The sequence below is a fragment of the Puntigrus tetrazona genome, chromosome 1 (assembly GCF_018831695.1).
Source record: "Puntigrus tetrazona isolate hp1 chromosome 1, ASM1883169v1, whole genome shotgun sequence".
Lineage (NCBI taxonomy): Eukaryota > Metazoa > Chordata > Actinopteri > Cypriniformes > Cyprinidae > Puntigrus > Puntigrus tetrazona.
The window spans coordinates 2,416,240-2,441,930 of record NC_056699.1 but is presented as its reverse complement, the minus strand read 5'-3'; the positions used below and the strand labels follow the sequence as shown (position 1 = coordinate 2,441,930).

Below are 25,691 nucleotides of genomic sequence, written 5' to 3'. Positions count from 1 at the left end.
ATATTGTTAGATATTTTGACTAGAAACAAGACAAAAATACTAAGTAAGATAAGCTTCTTTTTCTGCAGTGTTGAGTTTTGCGTTCTGGTTATTTTCACAAAAAATTTTATTGCATCGTATTCAATCTTTCTGAGTTTACTCACACAGACTTTAACAGCTTCCTTATCGTTTTGTGGGATTCTGGTCAAAAATTACCAGCTGTTTATGAATCATGCTACATTATTAAATTATGTTATTTCATTAGCGCTTATGAGCATCTGTTTTTGAGTAAATACTGACAAAATTATTCACAAATGTTTTATTAACACTCCAAAACTGAACATTGTCTTTGTATGTGTTTATAATCAATTGCATGTGTAAACTTTCTACAGTACGTCTGAATTCATAATTCAGTGCATTTTGAGCTCTTTTCATCCTGAACTCCATGTTTTCGTCTGGTTTTAGTGGATTATTTGAATTGCTTTAATGAATGCCTTGATTGGTTGTGTTTAATGAGCCTGATGGTTCACAGTACGAGCGATCGGTTAACGGGTTAGAGAGTAGTCAGGTGCTTTTGACTAGTCCTGCCATCGTTGCCATGAACACAAAGATGCTTCTGTGCATGAATCGCTTTCTAAGTGCCCTAGCAAAGACACCAGTAGCTCTACTTTTTGAAATCCCAATTTTTATTAATGTAAAAAGCTGTAAATGTCTTTAGGTCGCACCGGTCATTGAGGAACAAATCATCCTTTTGAATAATGTGATAGCTCTCATGATTATGATTTCAAATAAATGTTTTGCCATAAATACACCTCAGCTCCGGATGTCTGTGTGTTTTGAAAAAAACAAAGTTGATTTAAAGACAATTCCTGTCATATTTGGGTTCATTTCGAGGCTCTCTGTCACGCATTTTACTCCAAAATGGAAAAAGTCCAACCAAACGTGATCCTCGTGACGCGTCATCCACGCTCATGCATATTCAAATGAGTTCTCTTTTAAAAACAGGCGGCCGTTGATCTGCGCATGCGCAAGGAGCGCCGTCCAATGAAAAGTCGGTTGAGATTTTAAATCTTACCGAGCGCTAGTCAGTCAGTCAGTCAGTTAACTAGTTAACGTTAGTCAGCGCTAAAGGAGTGAAGATGACGGAGGAATCCGCCGTCAAAGTCTGCGTTAGGGTCAGACCTCTCATTAAAAGGTAAGACAAGGGGGATATTTACAGAAACAATGTAAAAAAAGTTATTTCTTGAGTGGTTCTTAGCTGAGGAGCTAGCCGCTGTTAAATAATAACACCGCCTTAAAATAATACAGAAGATCGGTGTTGTTATGTTTCTGAAGAAAACCTGTTCTAAAAACGAAATGTGTTGAGTTCGTGAAGACAAGTTTAATCTAAAGATTCTTTGAAAGGACGAGGGAGGAGTTATGATACATCATCTTGAATCAATACAAAAGAATCAATAGTTTTTCTTATCAATGTACAATTACACATGAAGAACAGCAAATACATCATAATCTGTGTCTTATATGATATAATATAACACATATACAGTAATCAACATTTGAAGTGGATCATAAAAACGTTATCAAAGTTGTCCTGAGACAAGAATGGGTGTTGTTTTGGTTTTAGAAGAATTTCATCCACTTCAAATGTTGACTACTGTATGTATGTGCTTTATTTAAATATGTATATGTATATATTTGTAATAATAATAAAATAAAATACACACACACACACACACACACATATACATACATACATACATACATACATACATACACTAGTATTACCTGGTACTGGAATTAGTGGAATTTATTTAAAAATAATTGGAATATAAATAAATGTGTGAATTCTATTTAATGCACAGGTTTCAGAACCTCAAAACATTCCTTTTTATCAACAAAATGCTGCACTAAATTATGCACTAAATTACACAATTATGTAATTTGAAAGTACTTGACCAATTTTAGGTAATTTTATTGAAATAGTTTTTGACGCCTAGTGGCTCTCCATACATAACCGGGTCAAAGATTTTGTCATTCTCCTCCGAGCCAGATCAGATCTGGATGCATTGTGAAGGTTAATGTTTTATTTAAAGGGATAGTTTAAGGCTGACTCTCAGAGTAATGGGCTGCTGATTTCAGAGAGGAGTCTGAGAGCTCGGAGCTGGTGCAGCTCTTCTGGAGAGCCGACCGACAGGCCATCCATCAGCTGGACGACGACGGAGCTCAAACCAAGAGCTTCAGCTTCGGTGAGTCCAGCTTCAGCCGCTCTTCACTGACCGCTAGAGCATCGCTTTACGTTCTGACCGCGATGTGTTTCAGACCGTGTGTTCAGCGCTGAAGAGACCACCGCTCAGCTCTACCAGGACATCGCCAAGCCGCTGGTCGTGTCTACCGTTGAAGGCTACAACGGTGAGTCCAGGGAGAAGAGTAGTTTTTATTTATTCCGACAGGTATTTGAAAGATAAGCTGCCGCTTTAATGTCAGGCTAAGTAGTCACACAGCCATACATGTTTAAAGAAAAAAACACAGAAAGGTGTGTGTGTGTGTGTGTGTATATGTGTGTGTATATGTGTGTGTATGTGTGTGTGTATGTGTATGTGTATGTGTATGTGTGTGTACTACACCTACCAGTCAAAAGTTTTGAACTGTATGTTTTTTGATGAATTGTCTTCTTCTGACCAATCCTGCCTTTGTTTGATCCAAAATATAACAAAAGCAGTAATGTTGTGAAATATTTAGACTATTTTGAAATAACAGAGTGTTATAATAGTGTAATTTATTCCTGTGATTTTTATTTATTTATTTTAAAGCTGAATTTTTATCATCATTACTCAGTCATAACATTTTTGTAACACGATAAATATTTTTAGCATCACTATATATCAATTTAAAGCATGCCTGCTAAAAACATTCTTTCTTTTTTTTCCTCTAAGAGTATAGTCTATAGTTGAACGGTGTAGTGGATGCTGTTACAGAAGCTTTTTATTTCAGATAAATGCTGTTCTTTAGATCTCTAATCAAAGCAACCTGATACTCACCTGTTTGTTGATGTTATTTGTAAATAAAATGTTTATTGAACAGAAAATCAGCGTATTAGAAAATAATGAGGCTGAAAATGTAACTTCGATCACAGGAATAAATTACATTTGTACTATTCAAATAGAAAAGGGTCATTTTAAATAGTAAGCATTTCACAGTATTACAGTTTTGCTGTATTTTGGATCAAATAAATGCAAAATTTTGAGGTCACTATTGATTCCTAATATATAATCTCCTGTTTTCAGGCACGATATTTGCCTATGGACAGACATCTTCTGGGAAGACCTTCACCATGATGGGAAGTGAGCGTAACCCCGGAGTGATTCCGCTCGCCATGGCTGACGTCTTCAAAACCATTAAAAATGTAAGCGTTCTGGTGTCATATCTTCGTTTCTACAGCACCACAGTTCAGATCTGAGATCTTTTTACTGTGACCGACGCCTCAGTCTTTTTCTCTTCATCGATTAAAGCAATCATGCTTCAAAATGACATTTGAGTGAGCTAAACCTCCAATTAATGTCTCTCATTCTATATGAGCAAAATCAAGCGTAGTTTTATTTCTTTGCCTCTGTCTAGTGTCCAAAGAAAGAGTTTCTCCTGCGTGTGAGCTACATGGAAATCTACAACGAAACGGTCACAGATTTGCTCTGCGACAGCTGGAAAAGGAAACCTCTGGAGATCCGTGAAGGGAACTATGTAAGTTGTTTGTGTGTTCCTGTGCTCTCGCTGTGAATGTGGGTTTGAGCTCTTAACCTTCCACAGAAAAACGTGTACGTGGCTGATCTGACGGAGGAGCTGGTGACGTCTCCAGAACAAGCCCTGTCCTGGATCACCAAAGGAGAAAGTAAAGCTCATCTCATCTCATCGCTCGCTCATTATAATTCTGTTTCAGTCTACTGTAATGCTTGTTTGCTTGTCGCTTTATTCATGCAGAAAACCGACATTATGGAAAAACAAAAATGAACCAGCGTAGCAGCCGCTCTCACACCATCTTTCGCATGGTAAGAAGCTCGAGGAGCGTTTGGAGTCTGATTTAAGGTCAGTCTCTGAAGTGTTTGTGTATCCCGTCAGATCTTGGAGAGTCGTGAGAGAAGTGACCCGGCGTCTGGTGGAAACGCTGACGGAGCCATCATCGTGTCACACCTGGTGAGCCTGAAACAGACCAGCATCTGTCTGTGATCTCGTTCTCTTCGGTTCTCGTGTAGCTCAGGTGAGCAGCAGTTCTTGTGTTTAGTCAGTTGTTTGTTTCCTGTTCCTGTAGAACTTGGTGGATCTCGCTGGTGCTGAGCGGGCGAGTCAGACGGGAGCTGAGGGTAATTAGCTAATGCTATTTATTCTTTTATTCTGTTGCTTGTTTAACCGCTCTTCTGTGTTTAATCTATATAAAAAGAAAATGTCTTCCTTAGTATTGTTTGTTAGTAGAAGTACCTAAAAATTATTTTTCACTTTCAAACTAGCGCAAAGCAACAAAGTACACCTTCAAAGCTAACTCCTATAAAAGAACTTGAAGCCTGTATATAAATCAGAACTTCTAACAAAACAAATGGAAATATGCCATTCTATAGGATGTGCCTCATACAAAATTAATAACTTCTTTTAAATAGCCTAAATAGTACAAAGCTGAAAATTAGCACTGTAGAATAAAATAAGAAGCGTAGAACTTTTATTAGCAATATGAATAGGAAAGATTAGAGGCACGGCATACAGTCATGTCAACTGGAAAATAAAAACTGCAAACATTGTGGAACCATTTAAATAAGAAATTAATGTTTTTAAAAAAACCTTCCAAAACCACCTTAGATAAATGGCAAAGTTCATGAGCTTTTTGAACTCAAAACCAAAAGAGCAATATTGTGTTTCAAAACTAGATCATCCGCTATTGTGAGCTTCAGAGGTACTTTTCTGTGTTTAAACGTCTCTTGTTCCTCTGTTTCAGGAACCCGCTTTAAAGAAGGGTGCAACATAAACCGCAGTCTGTTCACACTGGGTCAAGTCATTAAGAAATTATCTGATGAGAGTCAAAAGTGAGTTATTTCATGACTTGCAGTAGGAAGTCTTAACATTACGATATCACTTTTTGCTCTAACTGATCTATTCCATCCGAAAGGGGCTTCTTGAATTACAGAGACAGTAAACTCACCCGAATCCTTCAGAACTCTTTGGGAGGCAATGCCAAAACCGTCATTATTTGCACCATCACCCCAGCCACCGTTGATGAGACCGTCAGCACTCTACAGGTACGAGAGAAGACCCTTCTTTAGCCTTCCGCATCGATACGAGTAGATGCTGAATTAGTGTTTTTGCTGTGGTTCAAGTTTGCTAGTGCTGCTAAGCGCATGAAGAACGATCCTCACGTCACGGAGGTCTCTGATGAAGGGGCTCTCTTGAAAAGATACCGCAACGAGATCGTCGATCTCAAACGACGTCTGCAGGAGGTGAGTGTTTCAGCACCGTCATCAGTACTCAGTTTGAAAAAATCTTCCACTGCATTCGGCATTAAAATTAAATTAAATTTGCTATGCAGTTTAATATGTTCTTTATTTACATGCGTTTGAGTGGCTCTTTGCCACTTCATGAGATTTGTAAGATAAATCAATTCTAAACCATTTGATTGCGTGGAAAAATGTAAAAACATTCATTAAGCTGTTGGCGCCCCCTGCAGTGCGCTACTTCAGTCTGTAAAAAAAATGATCATGTTAATGTAAAAAAATCTAGCGTAATATCTTGTTTGCTCGCTGGTTTTTATTGTATTTGTTTATAATAATTTTTTTTTTTCCACATTGAAAATAGATGCTGACAGTGCATTAAATATATGCTACTATATTCAGCTAATTGTCAGAATAATCAAATGATTACTGGATTAATCAAATAAATAACCGTTAGTGACGGCCCTGGCTCACCAATCATCTGATTGGTTTCCGTCTGGTTTCACAGGTTTCTTCCGTCACACAAACCACTGCAACGGAGCGAGAGTCTCTGTGTCAGCTTCTGCAGGAGAAAGACCAGCTCCAGAGAGATCAGGAGGACCGGATCAAGAACCTGACCAAGCTGCTCGTTACTGCCTCAAACGTGGCCCTGGTCCCTAAGGTAAAGATTTAATCACGGTAAACCTCAGTGCTGGTCAAGACCCTGCATCTAACGGATGTTTAAACGAAAAGGTTCCCAAGAGGAGAGTGACGTGGGGAGGAAAGCTGTTGAGATCTGCTCATCTCCTGAACGAAGATCTGGCCTCGACGGACATGAGCTTCGCAGAGCCGTACATCAAAAAGAGAAGAGCTGATTGTTCTCTGCGTGAGGAGGGAGACGGTACGACTGTCTCATCATTGGAGAGAAATCATCTTTACATGAGCTGTGAAAGTGAGCCTGTAGACATGTTACAGCAGATCAAGCTCCGTTATGTTCTGTGTCTAGATATGGATGAGTTCGACAGTCGGTTTGACTTCACTGCTCTGGACGAACCTAACATGGACATGGAGATGAGCAGCATCACTGTCCGCAGCTCCTCTGAAGGGTGAAGATACACATACATGACTTGCCCAACTGTGTATAATTATTTTGTGCAGCAGACATGAGTATAAGTATCGGATCGGGACATCCTTAGCTTTTACATTTACACCCTACATAGGCTGTTAAATTCGTCATCGTCTCTCTGTTCAGGAGTCATTTCCTGGATTCTCCCCGAGCGAGCGAGCTGATGCTGAAGGTGGCGTCTCTGGAGCGTCAGCTGGAGGCGGAGACTCAGAGCAAACAGAGAGCAGAGGAGACCAGCGCCGAGCTGCAGAAGAAGATCTCTGAGCTGGAGAGCAACCTGGAAGCTCAAGCTGTGCCTTCAGAGCAGGAGAAGAGCGCGTCTGAGCTGGAGAACGAGATGGAGGCGCTGCGGAGACGACTCGAGACGTCTGAGGAGAAGAGCTCCTCGCTGGAGCTGAAGGTGTCTGAGCTGGAGAAACCCTCAGAAGCTCTCCTGCGCTCTCAGCAGATGTGTGAACAGGTACAGTCAACCTCCTCAGGTGCTGGGTTTGTGTTTCTTCAAATAAAAATAAAACGCAATCATACTGGAATCTAATAATAGCATGTACAGCTAATTCTCAGCCTTTTAAAGTGCATACATATGCAGATAATTATACACTAAAATTAAAAAGAGACACAGAGTCACTTGGTAACTGAGAGGAATATTGATGGCTTTAAAGCTTGCAAATTGATAATTAAACATTGTGTGTTCAGCTGAGAAAAGATCTGGAAGAGGCCATACAGCTCTGTGAGACTGTCGGATTTGAGAAAGTGAGTAAACATCCCTTTTTTTCTCCTTTGGCCTGTTTTTCATTTAAAATAATGCTTTATTACAGTAGAATAATGGTTTATAATTTTTTTTTTAAAGGATGCTGTCATTGCTGAGCGAGACCTGGTCAAGCACACACTTCAGCTGGTAAGCGAAGATCTGGAGAGTCTGAAGGCAGAGAAAGACTCGCTTCAGAAAGATAAAGACACTCTGCAGCAAGATATAGATGAGAGGACAGATGCAGAAGAGTTTGAGAAACTGGAGCAGGAGAGCAAGAGAGAGTATGAGGTGATCGCAGCTTTATCTTGTCGTAAAGTACAAGTTATTGTTTGCAGGACGACTATATTACGTCTATATATATATTTTCTTTCTTCCGCTGATAAACTGTGTCTGATAAGCTCTTTTAATCCCTCTCCACACAGAGAGAACTGGAGTCTGAGAACTCCAGACTGCAGCAGCAATTAAAACAATCAGAAGACATGATCCAAAAGCTGAAGGTCCGTTCACTTCATCACGTAGCACATCTGTGCTGTTCTTAAAGACCGAACTGGTGTGAATGTGATTTATGATATTAATGTTGTTCTCTATAGGCTGAGCTGGCAATGATTTCTTCAGAGCTTCAGAAGAAGACAGACCTGAACACTGAGCTACAGAGTTTTGTACGTTACTGGGATTTCAGCGTCTGAACGCTTATAAACCAGGCATATAGATCTATATGCAGATGCTTAGTTCATTATCATGCTTTCTGGGAAAAAGTAACTGTTTTCCTGTTGCTGCAGATTGTTTGTCTCATTCATATTATGCTCTATTGTGTTCTGCAGAGTGACAAGGATCTGGTCCAGGAAGTGACACGTCTGCGGCGCTCTCTGGACGATGCAGAGGGTCTCAGTTTAGAGACCAAGAAAGAATGGGCCTTCTTACGGAGCGAGAACATCTCACTCAGAGAGAGAGACGTGAGTAAATGAGCGTGTGTGTGTGTGTGTGTGTGTGTGTGTGTGTGTGTGTCATGAGTTATGACTCTATCTGTGATTTATTCAGGCAAACCTGACCACAGACTATGACAAGATGGAAGCTGAGGTGAAGATGCTTCAGGACAAGCTGGAGAAGGAGAAGTCTCACTTCAAGAAGATGCAAATGGATCTTCAAAAAGAACTGATGGGCGCCTTCGACGAGAACACCAAACTGACTGCTCTGCTGGACGGAAAAGTGCCGAAAAGTAGGTGAAGAACTGCTGGTGAACATACAGAAAGGGACACAGTACAGTTTTGTGCTTTTAAACTAAGCAAAAATCAATAATTTTATCTGACTTTAAATGGATAGACAGAAGTGATGGGAGAAAATATTTGCATGCTTTAAAGATAAAAGCCCTATGGCCTTGGTATAACTCAAGGAAGAGTAAATGACCATTTCCATTAAGATATAACCATCGAGTTACCTGCGGTGTTTCAGTTCTAATCTTTTTGTGAAATACTAAATTGTTTCCTCTTCTCAGATCTGACAGATAGTCTTGTGTTGGAGAAGACGGTGTGTGACTTGCGTAAGGAGCTTGATCAGAGTCACGGGAGAGAAAGAAGTCTACAGAGTAAGATGGAGGAGTTAGACACACTTCCTGTGAAAGTGGATGAGCTGCAGACACAGGTCAGAGGTCAACAGTGTCACATCTTCTGTGCTAGTTTTCTTTTGTTTTTGCGTCTGCGTGGCTAAATCTCATCCGTTATGGTTTCTCAGGTGTTTGGTCTGTCAGAAGAGCTGCGTTCTGTTCGAGAGGAGAGAGACGCTCTGATATCCGCTCAGTCCGGCGTGAACGAAGACCATCAGAGACTGAAAGACGAGGCGACTGAAGCTCAGGATCAGCTGCTGAAGATGGAGAGCGATCTGGTTGAAGCTCAGCTGAAGGAAGCAGAACTCACAGAGACATCAGAACGTCTCCAGACGGATCTCGAGCGCGTCTCTCAGGAGAACAGCACACTGCTCTCATCATTAGAGCAGGCCACAGAGAAGGTCCTTCACATCTTACACTAACCACTAACCAGCAGCTCTAACCCGGTGATCTAACACTCTTCTTCTGTGTCAGTCGGTGCAGCTGAGCTCAGAGCTGGAGTCTGTCCGCGCCGAGAGAGACGCGCTTCTGTCTGAGAAGACGGAGGAGGTCCAGAACGACCCGGAAGAGATGGAGAAGCTACGACACACCATCAGCTCCGTAACTGAAGAGCGAGAGCAGCTCCAGGAGATCCTGCAGGACCTCAGAGACCAGAGAGACCAGCTCAAGAGCGACATGGAGGAAAACGTGGAGATGGTGAGCGCTTATTCCTGCATTGTGATCATCTACGTCCACAGCAGACTTTTTGTAAGCCCTTTGTTGTATTTATTTCAGATGATTGAGACTCAAGCAGAGCTAAGAGATGCTCAGGAGAAGGTGAAGGAGCTGCAGGGAAAACTACACAACCTGGAGTCACAGAGAGCTCAGGTGACGGAGCAACACGAGGACCAGGAGAGCTGTGTGGATGGACAGCTGGACAAACTACAAGAGCAGGTGCCTGAGATGTTTGGCGTATATCATGTAGCTGTATGTCATGTAGGCGTATATCATGTAGCTGGGGAAAAGCCGAATGAAATGGAAAAATCTTTTTTTTTTTTTTTTTTTTTTTTTCAGCTTATAAAATTTTGCTTTGTACGGTTTCATCTTGCTTTTCAAAAGAAAAATCAATTACAAAAGTTTAAAAATAATTATTTAACATTTTAACATTTGTAGTGGAAATTATACCAATAAAGTACAGTGTAACTTAAAATGAATATGTTGGGTTTTTTTTATTTTATTTGTAATTTGACACCCCCTTGTTGAATGGGCATGTAGTTTAAATAAATGCATCCTCACTGAAGGAGAGTTCTTTTAAAACATGAGAAAATATTTCAGATCCCACAGATCTATTACAGATTTGAACTCTTTGCGTGAATCTTGTATTTGTAATAAATGTATTACTAATAGTTGTTGTAATTATCTTTATTATTGTCTTAATTATTTCATTTTACAGAACTGTAAAATTACAATACTCCTAACATTTATTATTGATGGAGCTTTTATTTTGGAGACCCCCAGGAAGACCTCGGTGCTGCTTTTTGTTTTTAAATAATTCTCATTAAGAATTTGGAAAGATGTGTCTCGCGTATCGCATCCATGCCTTAAGAAAAGCATGATGTTACTGAGCCTCTGGTTAACACTGATTCAGCACAGATTATCCTCATGCTTTCAACTCAGGCTGATGAGCAGTTTATTTGCTAAATGTTTAAGACTGATTTGAAATTTAAGTCATAATACAGTAACCACTATTTTGGTGGGGGGTTTTTGGTTTGTTTTTTGTCAAAATAATTTCGGCTGCCGAACATTTGGTGCGTTCTAGTTGTAGTATTATAAATGTTTCTTTTTTTCTTCTTCTTTCTTAATAGACGTCTCCACACGCCTGCTTTCAGTTATTTAAATGCTCAGTGTTTATGTGCAGGTAAAGCAGCTGACAGAAGAGCTCAGTGCTGCTGTCGGTGAGAAGGAGCGTCTTCTGTCTGAGAGATCAGACGCCATGGAGAAGATGAACGCACATATCACATCTTTAACAGAAGAGAGACATGAGCTTCAGGAGAGACTACAGCAGCTGGAGAGGGACAATATTCAGATCAAAACACATCTGGAAGAGAAAAATGAGACGGTGAGAGAAGAATAATCATCAATCTATACTACAGCACATGTGTGAGAACTTCAGGTTCAATCTTCAGGTCACTTTTTGCACCAAACCTCAAGAATAATTTATTTTTCTATGGTTTACTCTCATATATCCATATATTTTTCTTAAGAATTTTATCTCACTGATTCACCTTAGATACTCATGACTTATTTTTCTTGGAGTATTACTGTAATTTTTTTTATAGACAGGATTTTTATCATTTCAATCTGCATAAATTGACTACAACAGAAATACTTTGCAAAAATATTGCATTAAACTGTATTTAATTTATTGTAGTAAGATTTGTGATTATAATTATTTGAGGGCTTGTGCTTTGGATGCAAGGCATTCAGAAAAGATTTGGCATATTGTGCATCCGTTAGGTTCTGTAATACAGATCAAATGAGTGAATCTTGTTTTCTTTCAGATTCTACAGATTCAGTCTGAGTTACTAGGAAAGCAGCAGCGTTTGAGCCAAGAGCAAGAAGATTCCAGCGAGGAGAACCACTCTCAGCTTCAGCAGGTCTGTAGATATGACTTTATTCTTTTTTGCGTGAACGTGAGTATTTGTGCAGTTTAATTACTCTCTCTGGTGGTGTGCTGTATTCTGCAGATCCAGACACTAAAGGAAGAGCTGGAGACTTTATTAGAGCAGAGAAACCAGCTGACTTTGAACCTTCAAGAGACGTCTCAACAGGTGATACAGAAGATCTGATGCTAGCTGCATGTGATGCCCGTCACAAGTCTTATGAATATATTTGGTGTTTCTCAGGTGTTTGGTCTGTCAGAAGAGCTGCGTTCTGTTCGAGAGGAGAGAGACGTTCTGATATCCGCTCAGTCCGGCGTGAACGAAGACCATCAGAGACTGAAAGACGAGGCGACTGAAGCTCAGGATCAGCTGCTGAAGATGGAGAGCGATCTGGTTGAAGCTCAGCTGAAGGAAGCAGAACTCACAGAGACATCAGAACGTCTCCAGACGGATCTCGAGCGCGTCTCTCAGGAGAACAGCACACTGCTCTCATCATTAGAGCAGGCCACAGAGAAGGTCCTTCACATCTTACACTAACCACTAACCAGCAGCTCTAACCCGGTGATCTAACACTCTTCTTCTGTGTCAGTCGGTGCAGCTGAGCTCAGAGCTGGAGTCTGTCCGCGCCGAGAGAGACGCGCTTCTGTCTGAGAAGACGGAGGAGGTCCAGAACGACCCGGAAGAGATGGAGAAGCTACGACACACCATCAGCTCCGTAACTGAAGAGCGAGAGCAGCTCCAGGAGATCCTGCAGGACCTCAGAGACCAGAGAGACCAGCTCAAGAGCGACCTCGAAGACGCTAATGGGATGGTAAAAGCTGATTTCAGCTGTGTTTTATATCGGTGTATAAGTGAGCCGTGGATCTTTACAGGACTGTTTTCTCAGCTCATGCAGGCTCAGCAGGAACGCAGCGGCCCACGGACAAACACACAGCCTGATGAACTGCAGGTAAGCAGAGACCGTCACACGCTCTTGTGATCTTGATGATCATGGTTTTTATTGAGTGTGTTATCTTACAGATGCAGCAGCTTAAGGAGGAGCTGGACGCTGTGAGTCAAGAGAAGAACCAGCTAAAATCTGATCTACAGGAGAACGTCGAAATGGTGAGATGGAGATGTTTTGACAGGAATGACTTGAAACACATGAGCACATGCCGTTTATGGTATTCTTATTTCATTAACTTCATTCAATTTCTAATGTGGCATCAGTGAGTTTTTGTGTTCTGAAAGAAGTTTCGCCAAGGCTGCATTTGGGATTTTTAAGCACTGAACTTCGGTTTGGCCCTTTTCCGAATGCAGATGATTGAAAATCAAGAGGAGCTGAGAGGAGCTCTTGAGAAAGTGAAGAATCTCCAGAACACTGTACAAGAACTGGAGTCTCAGCAAACTCTCATGCAGTCTAAACTCCAGGACTCTGAAAACACGTCACAGCAGCAGGAGCTTCAGGTACATCACCATCAAATCACTGATGGGCTGTTGATGAACTAGCATTAAGCAATGGACACAGTTCTGAGAAATATTTGATAATCACGGTTTCATCCATTGACTGCTTGTTTCCACAGATGAAGCAGCTGAGAGAGGAGCTGGAGAGTGTGTGCTGTGAGCGAGAGCGTCTTCTGTCTGAGCGCTCCATGAACTCACCCGGTGACCCTGAGATGATGGAGCAGATGAAGCTCAGTGTCAGGTCTCTGACGGAGGATCGAGACCAGCTCCGTCAGACGCTGCAGAGCCTCAGAGACGAGGTGGAGCAGCTGAGGACCGAGCGGCGGGACATGGACCAGACGGTAAAAACATCTAATTCACTGATTTAAAGGAACACTCCACTTTTTTGGAAATGATTATCCTAATGATTTTTGGCATGAAAGAAAATTTGTTGATAAAAATGGCGACGCACGTATCCTCTCTGGCTTCCGTGTTTAATGACATGTTTCCTTCATTCAGATGGTCCAGCTGAGGTCAGAACTGGAGTCTGTCTGTGCCGAGAGAGACCGCGTGTCGTCTGAAAGAACCGGAGACGTGCAGAAGCTTAGCTCTGTGAGCGAGGAGCGAGATCAGCTCCTGGAGACTCTACAGCGACTCTCAGACGAGAGCGAGCAGCTCAAGAGAGACCAGCAGCAGCAGGACGAGACGGTGAGACGCTTTCCTCCAGGGATGTCTTGATGTTATTGTGGTCACATGCCGATATGAAGAGATGGGTGTAGTTTTTAAAATGTATATGAATTTCTTATTTTAACACCGGGTTTTTAAAGTAAATACTATCACATTCTGAGTTTTCTTAGTTAAGAACATAGGTTGCAGCTCTTCATTTTGTATTCTCAAGTGCATTAGATGAATACAACATGTTTATATTTTTTCCAGTTGATAATTAGTTTTTTCTTAGTTATCGCAGTACAGTGATCTTGGACTTTGTATTACTGTGTGGTGAGATTTTGATGTGATTCCCAGCTGGTCCGGGTGCGAGAGCAGCTCCAGACTGTCTGTACCGAGAGAGACCTTCTGCTGTCGGAGAAGAACCAGAGCGATCTGGAGAACACTCTTCTGGAGGAGGTGCAGAGCAGCCTGGTCTCGGTCACCGAGGAGAGAGAGCAGCTCCTGGAGATCCTGAAGCTCAACAGAGAGGAGAAGAACCGGCTGAGGAGAGACCTGGAGGAGAAGGAAGACACTGTGAGTGATCCTCCTTCACTTAGGGAGCTATTTTCACTCAAATCTGTAACTTATTTTGCAACATAGCCACAAAAGTTTATTTTGGTTATCACTCCATTTATTTATTTATTTTTCTTTAAATCATCCAGAAAAGTTCCCCTGATTCATGAGTGTCCTCTATGGGATCATATTTTCTCTTCTCAGCTGCTTCAGCTACGAGAAGAGCTTCAGTCGTTTTCTGCCGAGAAAGAGCAGCTGCTTTCTGAGAGAAGCGAAGATCAGCAGGAGAAGCTAGCGGAGGTGAAGACGGCCGAAGCTAACATCAGCGCTCTGACTCGAGAGAGAGACGATCTTCTGGAGACGCTGCAGAGCGTGAGAGACGAGAGAGATCAGCTTAAGACAGAGCAGCAGGAGAAGAGCGAGACGGTAACAGAAGACTCGCTTGACTTCATCACGCCTCGTGGTTTACTGTTTTAAAAGTTGTTGTAGAAGCATTTTAAAAAATCTAAAATATTTGAAGGGCAGACGTTTAGGCCAAAGTGGATACGGTGTCAGTTAACTGTGCAATCATATCAAAAGCAGATTGTGGAGGCATTTTTAATCATCCACTATCACAAGTCACTGCTGGTTCAGATCCATAAGCAGAGTTTCTCCGCTGCTTCACAGATGCTGCAGCTGAGACGGGAGCTGGAGTCGGTCTGTGCCGAGAGAGAGCGTCTGATGATGGAGAGTCAGTCCGGCTCTTCTCTGAACGAGGGAGGAGATCTTCAGGAGATCCTGCAGGGTGTTCGAGAGGTAAACACTCGGCTGGCGTGCCTTTCTGAATGAATGAAGAGCTTTCCTCATTCGTATCTCTCTCTTCAGCTGATCCAGGTCCAGGGAGAGCTCAAACAGAAGAAACATCAGGTGTCTGGTCAGCAGAGTCCTACAGAGAAGGTACAGAACTCTTCAGTGTTTTGGTGATGGGGTGACATTACACACAAAAAAATGATAAAGCATCTTGCGTTTGAAGTAATGCATTACTTTTTTTAATTTGCAAGAAAATATGAATTACAATTTTGCAATTAACGCAGGTTACTTTTTGCAAGCTTTTATTTTCATGAAATGATGGAAACTCTTGGTTACCAGCATTCTTTGAAATCTTGTCCAGATTCAGGCTCTCTCCGAAGAGATGGAGTCTGTGAGGAATCAGAGGGTGGCGCTCCGGAGAGAACTTCAGGAGGCAGCTGACACCGTGAGGCTTCTTCACATTAATACTGACACGAGCCCCACACCGCAGGTCTCTGACCACGTTTACTCTTTCCTCTAGTCTAAAATGTATCAGGATTTACTGCACGTTACTAAAGAAGAACTGAAGCAGCAGCAGAAGGAGAACGCTGGTCTGATGGAGCGGAGCGCTGAGAAAGAGGCTCGTCTTCAGCAGCAGGTGAGTGCTGTCAGATAAACCTCCTCACACACGACCGGGGAACCACTAAACACCTGAGCTCTTATTCTGTGTCCTCAGCTGAGTCGGATGAGTGAAGAGCTCTCAGCTTTACGAGAGCAGCAAAACACGGGCGTCCAGAACCTCGGCTCGCTCGCAAAAGAGAACGACGAGCTCCAGGAGACGCTGAAGAAGGTCCGAGAGGAGGCAGAAGAGCTGAGGCTGGCTCTTCAGGAGAGCAAGGAGACGGTAAGCGTCTTAAAGGAATAGTTCTGTCATTTACTCGCCCTGGAGTTGTTAGAACCTGTATGAATCTGTCTGCCAAAACACAAAGAAGATATTTTGGTAAAAAGGTAGCCATCAGGACGTTTTCGTCACCTTTTGATTTTCATAGTAGGAAAAAAAAACTCTCCCGCTTTAAGTGAATTGAAGACTGATTTATAAAGTAGTGTGTTTCTTCAGAGAAAGCAGCTGACGGAGGAGCTGGAGTCTCTCGCTGGTGTGAAGGATCAGCTGGAGAACGAGAAGAACAGCGCTGAGAAGGTCCTTGAGTCTTTAAGAGACGCCACGAAAGAGAGGGATCAGCTCAAACGAGAACTGGAGGGAAACATGGAGAAGGTGAGGAATAAAAACGTGCTAAAAAGAGCAGGTATAATAAATAGGTTTGCTTATAATTATAATTGTTTTTGCCTAAAAGATTCTGACATGGCATTAAATATTATTACTGTCAAATGATTGATTGCATCCAAAATAGAAGGGTTTTTTTATTACATACAATGGGGTGTGTGTTGTGTATTTATGTATATGTAGATATGCATGTATGGAAATGTATCTAAAAAAACCAAAAACGGTCCTGTATACGTGTGTTAACATTACACTCGCACTCACAGCTGGCACACATCGAAACAAAAACAGAGCAGCTGGAAAAGCAGAAGATCTTGCTGGAGTCTGAAGTCCATTCCCTGAGTCAGGTGAGAGTCCCTTCATGTTCTAACCCGGAGTAACCGGTTCCTTTAACTAGCTTCTAAAGCTGTCTCGTTGTGCTTCAGTCTCTGACCGAGGTGAGCTGCAGTGTGTCGTCTGATCAGAGTAACCTGCAGCCCAAACACCACACTCCTGGGATCGAGGCGTCTGCTGAGAAACTGCAGGTAGATGATGATGATGATGATGATGATCTGAGACGTTTCAGCGCGTGTCTGACGTGAGTTTCTTCCTCCATGTGAAGGCTGTCTTAGCGGAGCTCCAGATGATCAGCGAGCGTCCCACCGATGCTTTAGCGGACGTGAACCGTGAAGAGTGGGCCGTGATCCATCAGCTGCTGCAGATTATTCCAAAGAATCAGAGAACAGTCGGCGTCTCGCACACCAAAAAAACAACCAGACTGAACCACGTGCTGATCAAGATCACGGTAAGAGTCTGCAGAGACACACAACCACCAGCATCTGAAACTGAGAAGAGCTGACCTGAGGGTCACCCGTTACAGGAAGCTTACAGGAGACTGGCGCAGCGCTATAAGACTCACTTTGAGACTGAGATGCAGCGTGACATGGCCTCGTTCGAGGAGTCTCGTCTTCAGGACCTGCTCACGGCTCCGGCCCGGTCTTTCCCATCGCTCCAGGAGGACCTCCAGCAGACCTGGGATCAGAGACTCACGTGTGTGCTGGAAAGATGGCAGCAGTATCTGCAGGTATCAGCGTGTTTACCACAGGGCTTGGAGATGAACTGTAATATTTGTAATCACGTTAAATGTTTTTTTTACGAAACAGCAGTCATGGTCCGTCTCAGATGTTCTGTGAATGGCTTGGTTTCAGTTTTAATCTCTAGAATATCTTCTCCAAATTGAGGTTCTTTTAATTTTTACTGACAAACTGTTGTGGTAATTTCGAAACGGCTCTCACCATGTGAGACACAAACTGAATGAATGTTCTTTTAAAGATTTTAATCATGCAGTCAGTCCTTTAGGGCAGTCCCCCACCGTTATATCTCTAGTCTCACCCAAGATTACAAACAGCTGTACTTTTCCAAAGAAGGACAGAAACTAAAAGCACTAGATCATTCTTGTGACCAGTTTGTGATCACTTACATTTTCTTTCCCTTCTGACTGAAAGGAAAATCCAACAGAATCCTTCCCATAAGAGGAACAGACTTTATTTATTTTTCCACACACTAAAAAATGCACAAATCTAGTCAATACCTATTGTATTGTTTTGTTTTTTAGTCAAGACTGATGAGATTTGTTTTTAAAGCTGAATCAAGAGTGAATAGAGTTTAATGATGACACTCTTGTCTTCTGTAGCATTCCTTTTTCATCTTCTGAAATGACTTGATCCTGTTTTCTTTGAGTGATGCTGTTTGAAACGATATTCATTTCTACAGCGGTTTACTCAAAACTGAGCGTGTTTCCCAGAGTCCTGGTACTGATGCGTGGTGTTGTTGTTGTTGGTGTGTGTTGATCAGACGCTGGAGGCAGGTCTAAGGCTCCTGGAGGACGGTTTATCCAAACACACGGTGATGGTGTCGGAGGAGCATGAGCACAGGACCCGTGAGCTGCAGGAGCTCCGATCTCTGCTGGGATCTCCTCAGACCTCGGCCGTCGTACAGCTGCTCGAGCGGCAGGTCACACGCCGCTCCAAAGTGACCGAGCATCTCTGCACGCTTTATTTCGTAAGTGACGTGTGTGTGTGTGTGTGTGTTAGCGTTTGTGTTCCGCACCCCTCCTGACCTTCAGTTCTGTCGAGCAGGCTCTGTTGAATCGATGCGAGTCTGCACGCTCTCCGCTCGTATCTGCCTCCGCCGCGTCTAAGGAGCGACTCGAGGATCAGAGGAGACAGACTTTAACTCTTCTTCAGGCCCAACACGGCACCCTGCCCAAAACTGAAGCTGAACTTCTGCAGGACAGTCAGCGAGCGTCTCTGCAGCTGCAGCAAACACAGAAACAGATGGAGGTACGGGTGCTGCTCTTACACAGGAAACAAACTGAAGCCGAGTTAAGCCTAACTGCATCCTATTGTGAGGGATTTTATGCATGAAAAAGCATTTTTCTCATTATGTGCATATCAGTCTGGCTTATTTATACTGACATTTTAAGACACTCGCATAAAGAATAATCAAATCAAATCGTTAGAGGTGACCCGGAATAATCAAAGATTCAGTGCTTTGATAGAAGCATTGATTTCACACATTTTTCTCCCAATAAGTGACCAATGTCTAGACAAAGCATCAGCACATCCGTTTGGTACAGAACGTGTTTTTAAGGACTCTGCGTTCTGTGTCTGGCAGGAGATTCAGGAGCAGATGAAGAAGCTGAAGGTCCAAGCTGATGTCTCAGATCTTCAGCTCCAGGAGCTCAGTGGCCAGCTGAAGGAGAAGGAAGCCCTGATCCAGAGCTTGAGAGACCAACTCAAAGAGTCAGAGGTGAGATAATAGCGATTGCACGCTTTGTGTTTTATAGAAAGAAAGCAGATTCCCATTTCAGTTCACCTGCACCGTATCTGAACTTCTCCTAATTAAATACTGAATATAACGTGTTTATGCCCGACTCTCCCGTTGTTTGTCCTGCAGATTCTGGCTAAGAGGAGCATGACACCAGAAGTGGCTGAGCTCGCTGCCCTCAAAGACAAGCTCGTCAAAATGGAGCTGGATCACATCGCGGTCACCACGGGTCACGAGAAGGAGTACGTGTCGCTGTGAGCCTCTGATCCTGGGACGTGTGTTTCGGGGCGAGCGTGCTTAATGCGTTTCTGTGTTTGATTCGTTGTAGAGTTGCTCAGATGAGCTCTGTGTTGGAGCACCGGGCCGATGTCATCCGCAAGCTGAAAGAAACCCTGAGGAAAATGCAGCAGGATGACGAACAGTCGTGTAAGACCTTTAGTTCACCTGGAACTGAATTCACAAACGATTGGTTTAATCCAGAGACTGAATGGCGAAAGTCATGTTTAGTGAAGATTATCTTCAATCGTAGCGGGGACGTAATTTAAAATGTGCTCAAGTGACTTTCTAAATGTTTTGTGCATATCTTTTCTCCTAGTTTTCTGTTTAAATGTCTTCTACAGTCTTAGACGGGGAAGAGTTTGACCTTAAGCTGGTTCCGAGCAGCAGAGCGGCCCCGTCCCTCAAAGAGAAGAAGATGGAGGAGCTGCAGAAGAAGAACGCTCAGTTTGAGAGGTGACCGCTCCCGAGCATCACCTCACTTCCTCTCTGCATGACGGCTGTCACACTTATATTCAGATTTAAAGTTACCACGGTGACCCTACTATAAAGATCGAGGAGGTTTTAGTTTTCACTTCTTGACACGACTATCTGTGAAAAAAGTTCTGAATGTTTCTAAACTAAATACAATAAAATAGCTTGAACTATTAAAAACACATCATGTGTAGTTTAATACAAAACAATGTCACACAGGTATTTGTTTATTTAGAATCCAGATGCATTGGAAAGAAGAAAAACACCATAATGTCTCCAATTTGTACAAATTGGATCAATAAAGTTGGATTAATTTTACATGGCTTTCTATGCCCTCTAGTAGTAATAATGCATTTTATTTTTACTTTTTTCTTAAACCTAAAGCTCTACAGTAAAACTAAAATTTAAAAGCATTAAATGTCTTTTAAAGTGATGCAGGGTTAGAATGAAGCGTCTCTCTGTTAATAAACCCGTCTCTGTGTTCCTCATGCAGTCTGGTGAACAAGCAGCAGGAGGAAATCAACAAATGGAAGCGGAGAGCGTACAAGATGAAGGAGAGCAAGCGGGACGCTCCATGCACTCCGACCAAACGCCTTCCTCCTCTGACGGAGACGGAGATCAACTCTCCCAAGAAGACCTTCCTGGACTCTCCGAGGAGCTCGTTGTTCTCCGGCGCTCCTGCTCCTCTCGTCCGTCCCACGCAGTTCTTCGATAACTCCAGCCTCGGCTCTCCGTCAGGTAGGTGATCTCCGCTGCGCCTCCCGCCGTGTCTCGTTCGGTCACAGATCACTTACTGAGTGTTCTGGTGTTAGAGGAGTCCTGTGACCCGGCCGAGCCCGACCCGGATCCTTCAGACAGCGATGAAGAGGGTAAATCACGTGTGGGGTGTTTTTGGTGCCGGGCTGATCACGGTTCTCTTATCAGAACAGCACGAGAATTAAATGTTGAACCGACGCGGCTTTAAAACACATGCAGATGTAGCTTTGAGAAACGTTTCAACCATATTTCTTCAAAAAACAGACGGTCAAAGATCGTGATCTCACACACCCCTAGGTGTTTTCACACACTCCAGCTGTTTAAATGAATACAGCGAGACGCTTCATGATCCTGCGGCGTGTGACGATTCAATCTTTACTTTGTGATAAGAGCACGAAAAATATATATGCATGCATGTGCATAATTGAATTTAGCAACATTAGCATCTTTATTTTTGTTGCGTGACGCTGCCTGAAATGGATCTGTGTAGAAAAACGTGTGTGTGTGTGTGTGTGTGTGTGTGTGTGTGTGTGTGTGTGTGTGTGTGTGTGTGTGTGTGTGTGTGTGTGTGTGTGTGTGTGTGTGTGTGTGTGTGTGTGTGTGTGTGTGTGTGTGTGTGTGTGTGTGTGTGTGTGTGTGTGTGTGTGTGTGTGTGTGTGTGTGTGTGTGTGTGTGTGTGTGTGTGTGTGTCCAGTGTGTGTGTGTGTGTGTGTGTGTGTGTGTGTGTGTGTGTGTGTGTGTGTTTCTGTTGTCGAGCGTGGCTCCAGCGCAGCTCCGGTGAAAGACTGGTGGCAGATCCCCGAGTCCTCTCCAGTGAAGTCTGATCCTAACGCCTGCCCAACACAGTAATGACGTGTGTGTGTTCACTCTGCTTGTTTGTTTTAATGTAAATAAAGAGTCTTTAAAATCCTGTGTTTTGTGTTGATTTGAGTGATCTGGTTTAATCTTGATTCAGAAGAGTCACTCGATTCCTTCAGGGTTCTTCAGATCTTTAAAGCCATTATTTAAACCTGAAATGATCAGAAGTCAGAAAGAGCTTTATTGTGAAGTATGTTTGCAGATACAAGGAAATTATTTTAATGTCATATAATAAAAATAAGATGTGAATATAAATAAACCACAAACTATTGTTCCTTTGTGAGGGTGTGTAGATCTCTCTGGAGGATCAGTGGAGAGAGAGAGCACAAAACCACTGGAAGCTTTTAGATCGAAAAACACTTTCTAATATTTATCTTAAATGTATATTTGTTCCTATATAGAAAAATATTTAATAGGCTTTTATTGTATTGATTCATTTATTTATATACATAATAAATATTCACCATACACATGCATATTTAGAATAAATTATTTTGGCTGCACTAACTTTAGTTTTGCTGAGAACCAGACTCTGAGGTCAGATGTCATCGATACAAATACACACAAAATTCAAGGTATTGCAAAAAAATACTTTTATAAAATCTGCTTCTATATTATAGTCTTTGTGTGTAACTGTGCAGAGACGAATGCTGCTGTTGGTGATTTCTGGAGGTGTGTGTGTGTGTGTGTGTGTTCTTGTAACGGGAGCGGCACGCGTCAGTCTCGTCAGTGTCGCGCGCATCGCTCCACCTGACTCTCCGCTGCGGGATTATTATAAACAAACACTTCTTCTTCTAAACACGGCGGGAAAGTCTCTTCTTAAACTTTCATCCGTGACCGGACCGAGCGCGCGACGCGATGCAGCAGCCCCCGAGCGCGCCGCCGACGGACGCGGACCCCGCGGGTGAGCATCAGAACCAGAACCAGAACCAGAACCATCTCCTCAAGACCCGGACTCGGTTCTCACAGACGAGGAGGAGAAACCCGCAGTGTTCTGTGTTTGATGCGTTTGAATGAGTCGCGCAGTTCATTCCGATGCTCGGCGTGTTGTTTATTCATAGATTGGTATTAAATAACTTCTGTTTAAATGTAAAGTCATAAACTTTTATCCTCGTCGCTTCTCACGTGTTTACTGAACATGTTGTTTTGCAGAATGAAAGACTTGAGATGTAGAGCGATTTTAGAAAATCATAATCTATGTGTTTATATAGTATCGTAATATATTGAAGCCTTATAGTCGTTTATCTGATTAGATAACAGAGCGGTTATATAGGTGTATTATGCAATGATATAAACAACCGAGTTTCCTAGCTAACGTTCTCTCGATGTTCTCCCAATGTTGGATCGTAACGTTAATAGAACGTTCATTCAACGTTATCTTGTAGTTATTAAATGTGTTGATCTCTGGAGCGTTAAAGAGTAACTTTTTGTAAAATAGAAAAAAAAATACAAATTGAATGTTTATAAAATGTATTTTTTCATAAATGTCGTCTTTAGGGAACATTCTCAGAATGTTGTGTCAATGTTAGTTCAATGTTAGTTCAAAGCTATCAGATCTTTGTTCTCTCAAAAGTTGCTGAATAGTTTCAGATGTTCGTCTAACATTTTTTTTTCAATGTATACTTGCTTCAGATTGTGCAAAGAACAGTAAAAAATAACGTTCCCATAATGTTTGTGAAATGAAGCAATGGAACGTTCTCTTAATATTCACATAACCAAGAAAAAAACATCATAAGCAAGCAGTTTCTAAAAGGAACTCTCCACTTTTTTGAAAACAGGCTCCTTCTCCAACTAACAGAGTCACTGAATTGAGTTTTACTGTTTTTGAATCCGATCTCCGGCTCTGCACTGTTAGCATAGCTTAGCATAGATCATTGAATCCGATTAGACCAGTAGCATTGTGTTCAAAAACGACTAAAGAGTTTCAATATTTTTTCTGTTATTGTCTAGGAGGTATATGTTTATGAAAATGTTCCAGTGACGTTAACAGAATGAATATTCAATGTTATCTTTAAGTTCTCGAAAAGTTACAACACACGTTGAAATGTTTTCGCTGAATTTTTTCAGATGTTCATATGGTTTTCTCCTGTGAACGTCACCGCTTGTGAGAGTTGTGTGTTCAGAGCTGTGTGTTGTTTGTCCAGACGTGTTCCTGAAGCGCCGGCGGACGGCTCTCTGGTGCTCCGTGTCTCTGTTCGCTCTCTCTGTTCTGGTTCTGGTGGTCGGGCTGCTGGCGGCCACGCAGACGGATAACGTGGCCGTGTCTGGATACTATCCCGGGATTATAGTGAGTGACTCCACACCATCACTTTAATCAACTCTTTGTTTTGTCCTTTCATAAAACAGCAGTCTGTCAGGATTCTGCTGCTGAAGATGTTGAGGAAAGACTCTTTTAAAAGTAATGCAGGACAGTGCTGCAATACTCTCTAAAAAGTTACTAATTACGTTACTTTTTGTGGAACTCAATGCTTTATGTTACTTTTGGGTTACTTTTCAAATCTAGGCGGGGCTTGCTTATTTGTTTTTAATATAAAAAAAATATATATTTTTGCCTCAGACTGAAGAAAAAGACAGAAGAACGCAGAAAATTCTTCAGCAATAAAAAAAGAAGAAATCTTTTTGTTTTTTTTATTGCTTATTAGTATGATATAGTTGGATCATTGAAGGTCAGCAGTTAATAAAGTGGATAATAAATTAAATAATAGTTATTGATAATAAATTAGCAGTTAATAAAATGGAGTTAAATACAAGAAAATACTGGTATTATTCAAGTGTATCATATATAAGTTATAAGTTGCATCACAGTTTTTTTTATTAATTTTGAGAAATGCTGAATCTGTTTTGTGTGTGTGAGATGAATTAATGCATTCTAGTATTAAAGTAACGTCTGACTCCTGATTTCTCTGAACAGGAAAGCTGTCAATCAATAACGTGCCGTTGCTTGCAGTATTTTAAAAAGTAAAAGATACTTTCTTGTAAATCAAAAAGTAATGCATTATTTTAATACTTATAATAATGTCATCTGATGCGTTACTCCCAGCTCTAGTGAAGACTAAACCGAGTTTGTTGTCTTCTCGATGGCAGCTGAGCTTTGGAGCGTTCCTGGGAATCGTCGGTCTGAACCTGGTGGAGAATCGCAGGCCGATGGTGAGTACAGCCCAGACACATCTCAAAAAGGCTTTCTGGTGTATTTTAGATGAACTATCGGCTCTCAGAGCCACGTGATGGCTCATCAATGCTATTACAGCCATTGTATTTTCAGCGAGGTTTATTCCCGTCCCTGTGAAATACATTTGAGATAATATTACTGGTTTTAGCAGGGAACACAAGGCACATCCGCCCTCAGATCGATGAGTGTGATTGGATATGTGGTCAGTAATGCTGAAAGTGATTGGCTGATGGATCAGGTGGAGCTCTAGCTGAATTAGATTAGCATTGATGATCGCTGGACTCAGGGAGCTGCGTCCGTCTTCAGTCCAACACAACCTTGTAGACACCAGAGGTTTGCCGTTTACCCGTAACTCACTGGTGTGAGGCGAAGGCGTCGTCATGTGGTTGCTAGGGTGTTGCTATGTGAGCCGTATGGTCGTTAAGGTGTTGCTAAATGACAGTGATGCCTTCAGTATCATTGCTAGAGTATTGCTATGAACTGTACAGTGTTCACTGTGGTTGCTAGGATGTTGCCATGGACTGTGATGTGTTCAGTGTGGTTGCTAGGGTGTTGCTATGGACTGTGATGTGTTCAGTGTGGTTGCTAGGGTGTTGCTATTCACTGTAATGTGTTCAGTGTGGTTGCTAGGGTGCTGCTAGGCACTGTGATGTTTAGTGTGGTTGCTAGGGTGTTGTTATGAACTGTTATAGTGTTCTGTATGATTGCTAGGGTGTTTCTATGTGATTGCAATTGACACTATTGTCAGTAATGTCCAGTGCGGTTTCTAGGGTGTTGCTAAGTGACGGTATTGTCTTCAGTATCATTGCTAGAGTGCTGCTATGAACTGTAATTTGTTCAGTGTGGTCGCTATGTGACTTTAATTGACAGCATGGTTGCTAAGGTGATGGTGTTTGATGTGGTTCTACAGTGTGGTTGCTAGGGCGTTCCTAGAATCTTCTATTAATGATGATAACCTGGTTTTATTGTGTTTATTTATTGTGTTATTAGGATATTGTAAGCAGCCAACCAGCAAAATGTTTAAAATGATTGTAACTGTCAGTTAATTTTAGACCCTGGTAATAAACCACACATAGGGTTACCATGGTGATGGGAAGTTGTGGATTTGTAACCATGGTGTT

At 42.1% G+C, this 25,691-nt stretch overlaps 2 protein-coding genes across 3 annotated transcripts in view; both read left to right on the top strand.

The window, feature by feature from the left end:
- Positions 1–1,031: 1,031 nt before the first annotated feature.
- Positions 1,032–21,455, top strand: cenpe (centromere protein E). Of its 2 annotated transcripts, XM_043248447.1 has the most exons (57): positions 1,032–1,174; positions 2,119–2,225; positions 2,299–2,388; positions 3,264–3,382; positions 3,595–3,714; positions 3,781–3,862; positions 3,952–4,019; positions 4,090–4,164; positions 4,280–4,331; positions 4,955–5,042; positions 5,126–5,255; positions 5,334–5,453; positions 5,953–6,105; positions 6,177–6,324; positions 6,430–6,529; positions 6,676–7,009; positions 7,243–7,299; positions 7,397–7,585; positions 7,720–7,794; positions 7,888–7,956; positions 8,119–8,250; positions 8,336–8,513; positions 8,790–8,935; positions 9,026–9,298; positions 9,372–9,593; positions 9,672–9,830; positions 10,795–10,995; positions 11,438–11,533; positions 11,624–11,707; positions 11,783–12,055; positions 12,129–12,350; positions 12,426–12,488; positions 12,560–12,643; positions 12,839–12,985; positions 13,102–13,323; positions 13,481–13,669; positions 13,985–14,203; positions 14,387–14,608; positions 14,849–14,977; positions 15,047–15,118; positions 15,333–15,416; positions 15,492–15,608; positions 15,687–15,854; positions 16,068–16,223; positions 16,496–16,576; positions 16,655–16,753; positions 16,831–17,013; positions 17,089–17,292; positions 18,063–18,269; positions 18,347–18,550; positions 18,885–19,019; positions 19,167–19,279; positions 19,366–19,463; positions 19,658–19,769; positions 20,281–20,525; positions 20,600–20,656; positions 21,298–21,455. In XM_043248447.1, exons 1-57 carry the CDS (start codon positions 1,119–1,121, stop codon positions 21,390–21,392), a joined length of 7,923 nt encoding a protein of 2,640 aa, XP_043104382.1. In that variant the 5' UTR covers positions 1,032–1,118; the 3' UTR covers positions 21,393–21,455. The 2 variants fall into 2 exon arrangements, with proteins under 2 accessions (XP_043104382.1, XP_043104393.1); XM_043248458.1 differs by lacking the exons at positions 9,672–9,830; positions 10,795–10,995; positions 11,438–11,533; positions 11,624–11,707; positions 11,783–12,055 and having other exon boundaries at positions 9,372–9,572; positions 12,330–12,350; positions 20,600–20,655; positions 21,297–21,455.
- An 804-nt stretch (positions 21,456–22,259) lies between these two features.
- LOC122342255 (transmembrane protein 255B) overlaps positions 22,260–25,691 on the top strand; it is a 12,858-nt gene continuing 9,426 nt past the window's right edge. The window contains exons 1-3 of the mRNA XM_043236061.1: positions 22,260–22,305; positions 23,546–23,688; positions 24,486–24,548. Of these exons, the coding sequence (XP_043091996.1) occupies positions 22,260–22,305; positions 23,546–23,688; positions 24,486–24,548 (252 nt within the window). The remainder of the gene's footprint in view (positions 22,306–23,545; positions 23,689–24,485; positions 24,549–25,691) is intronic.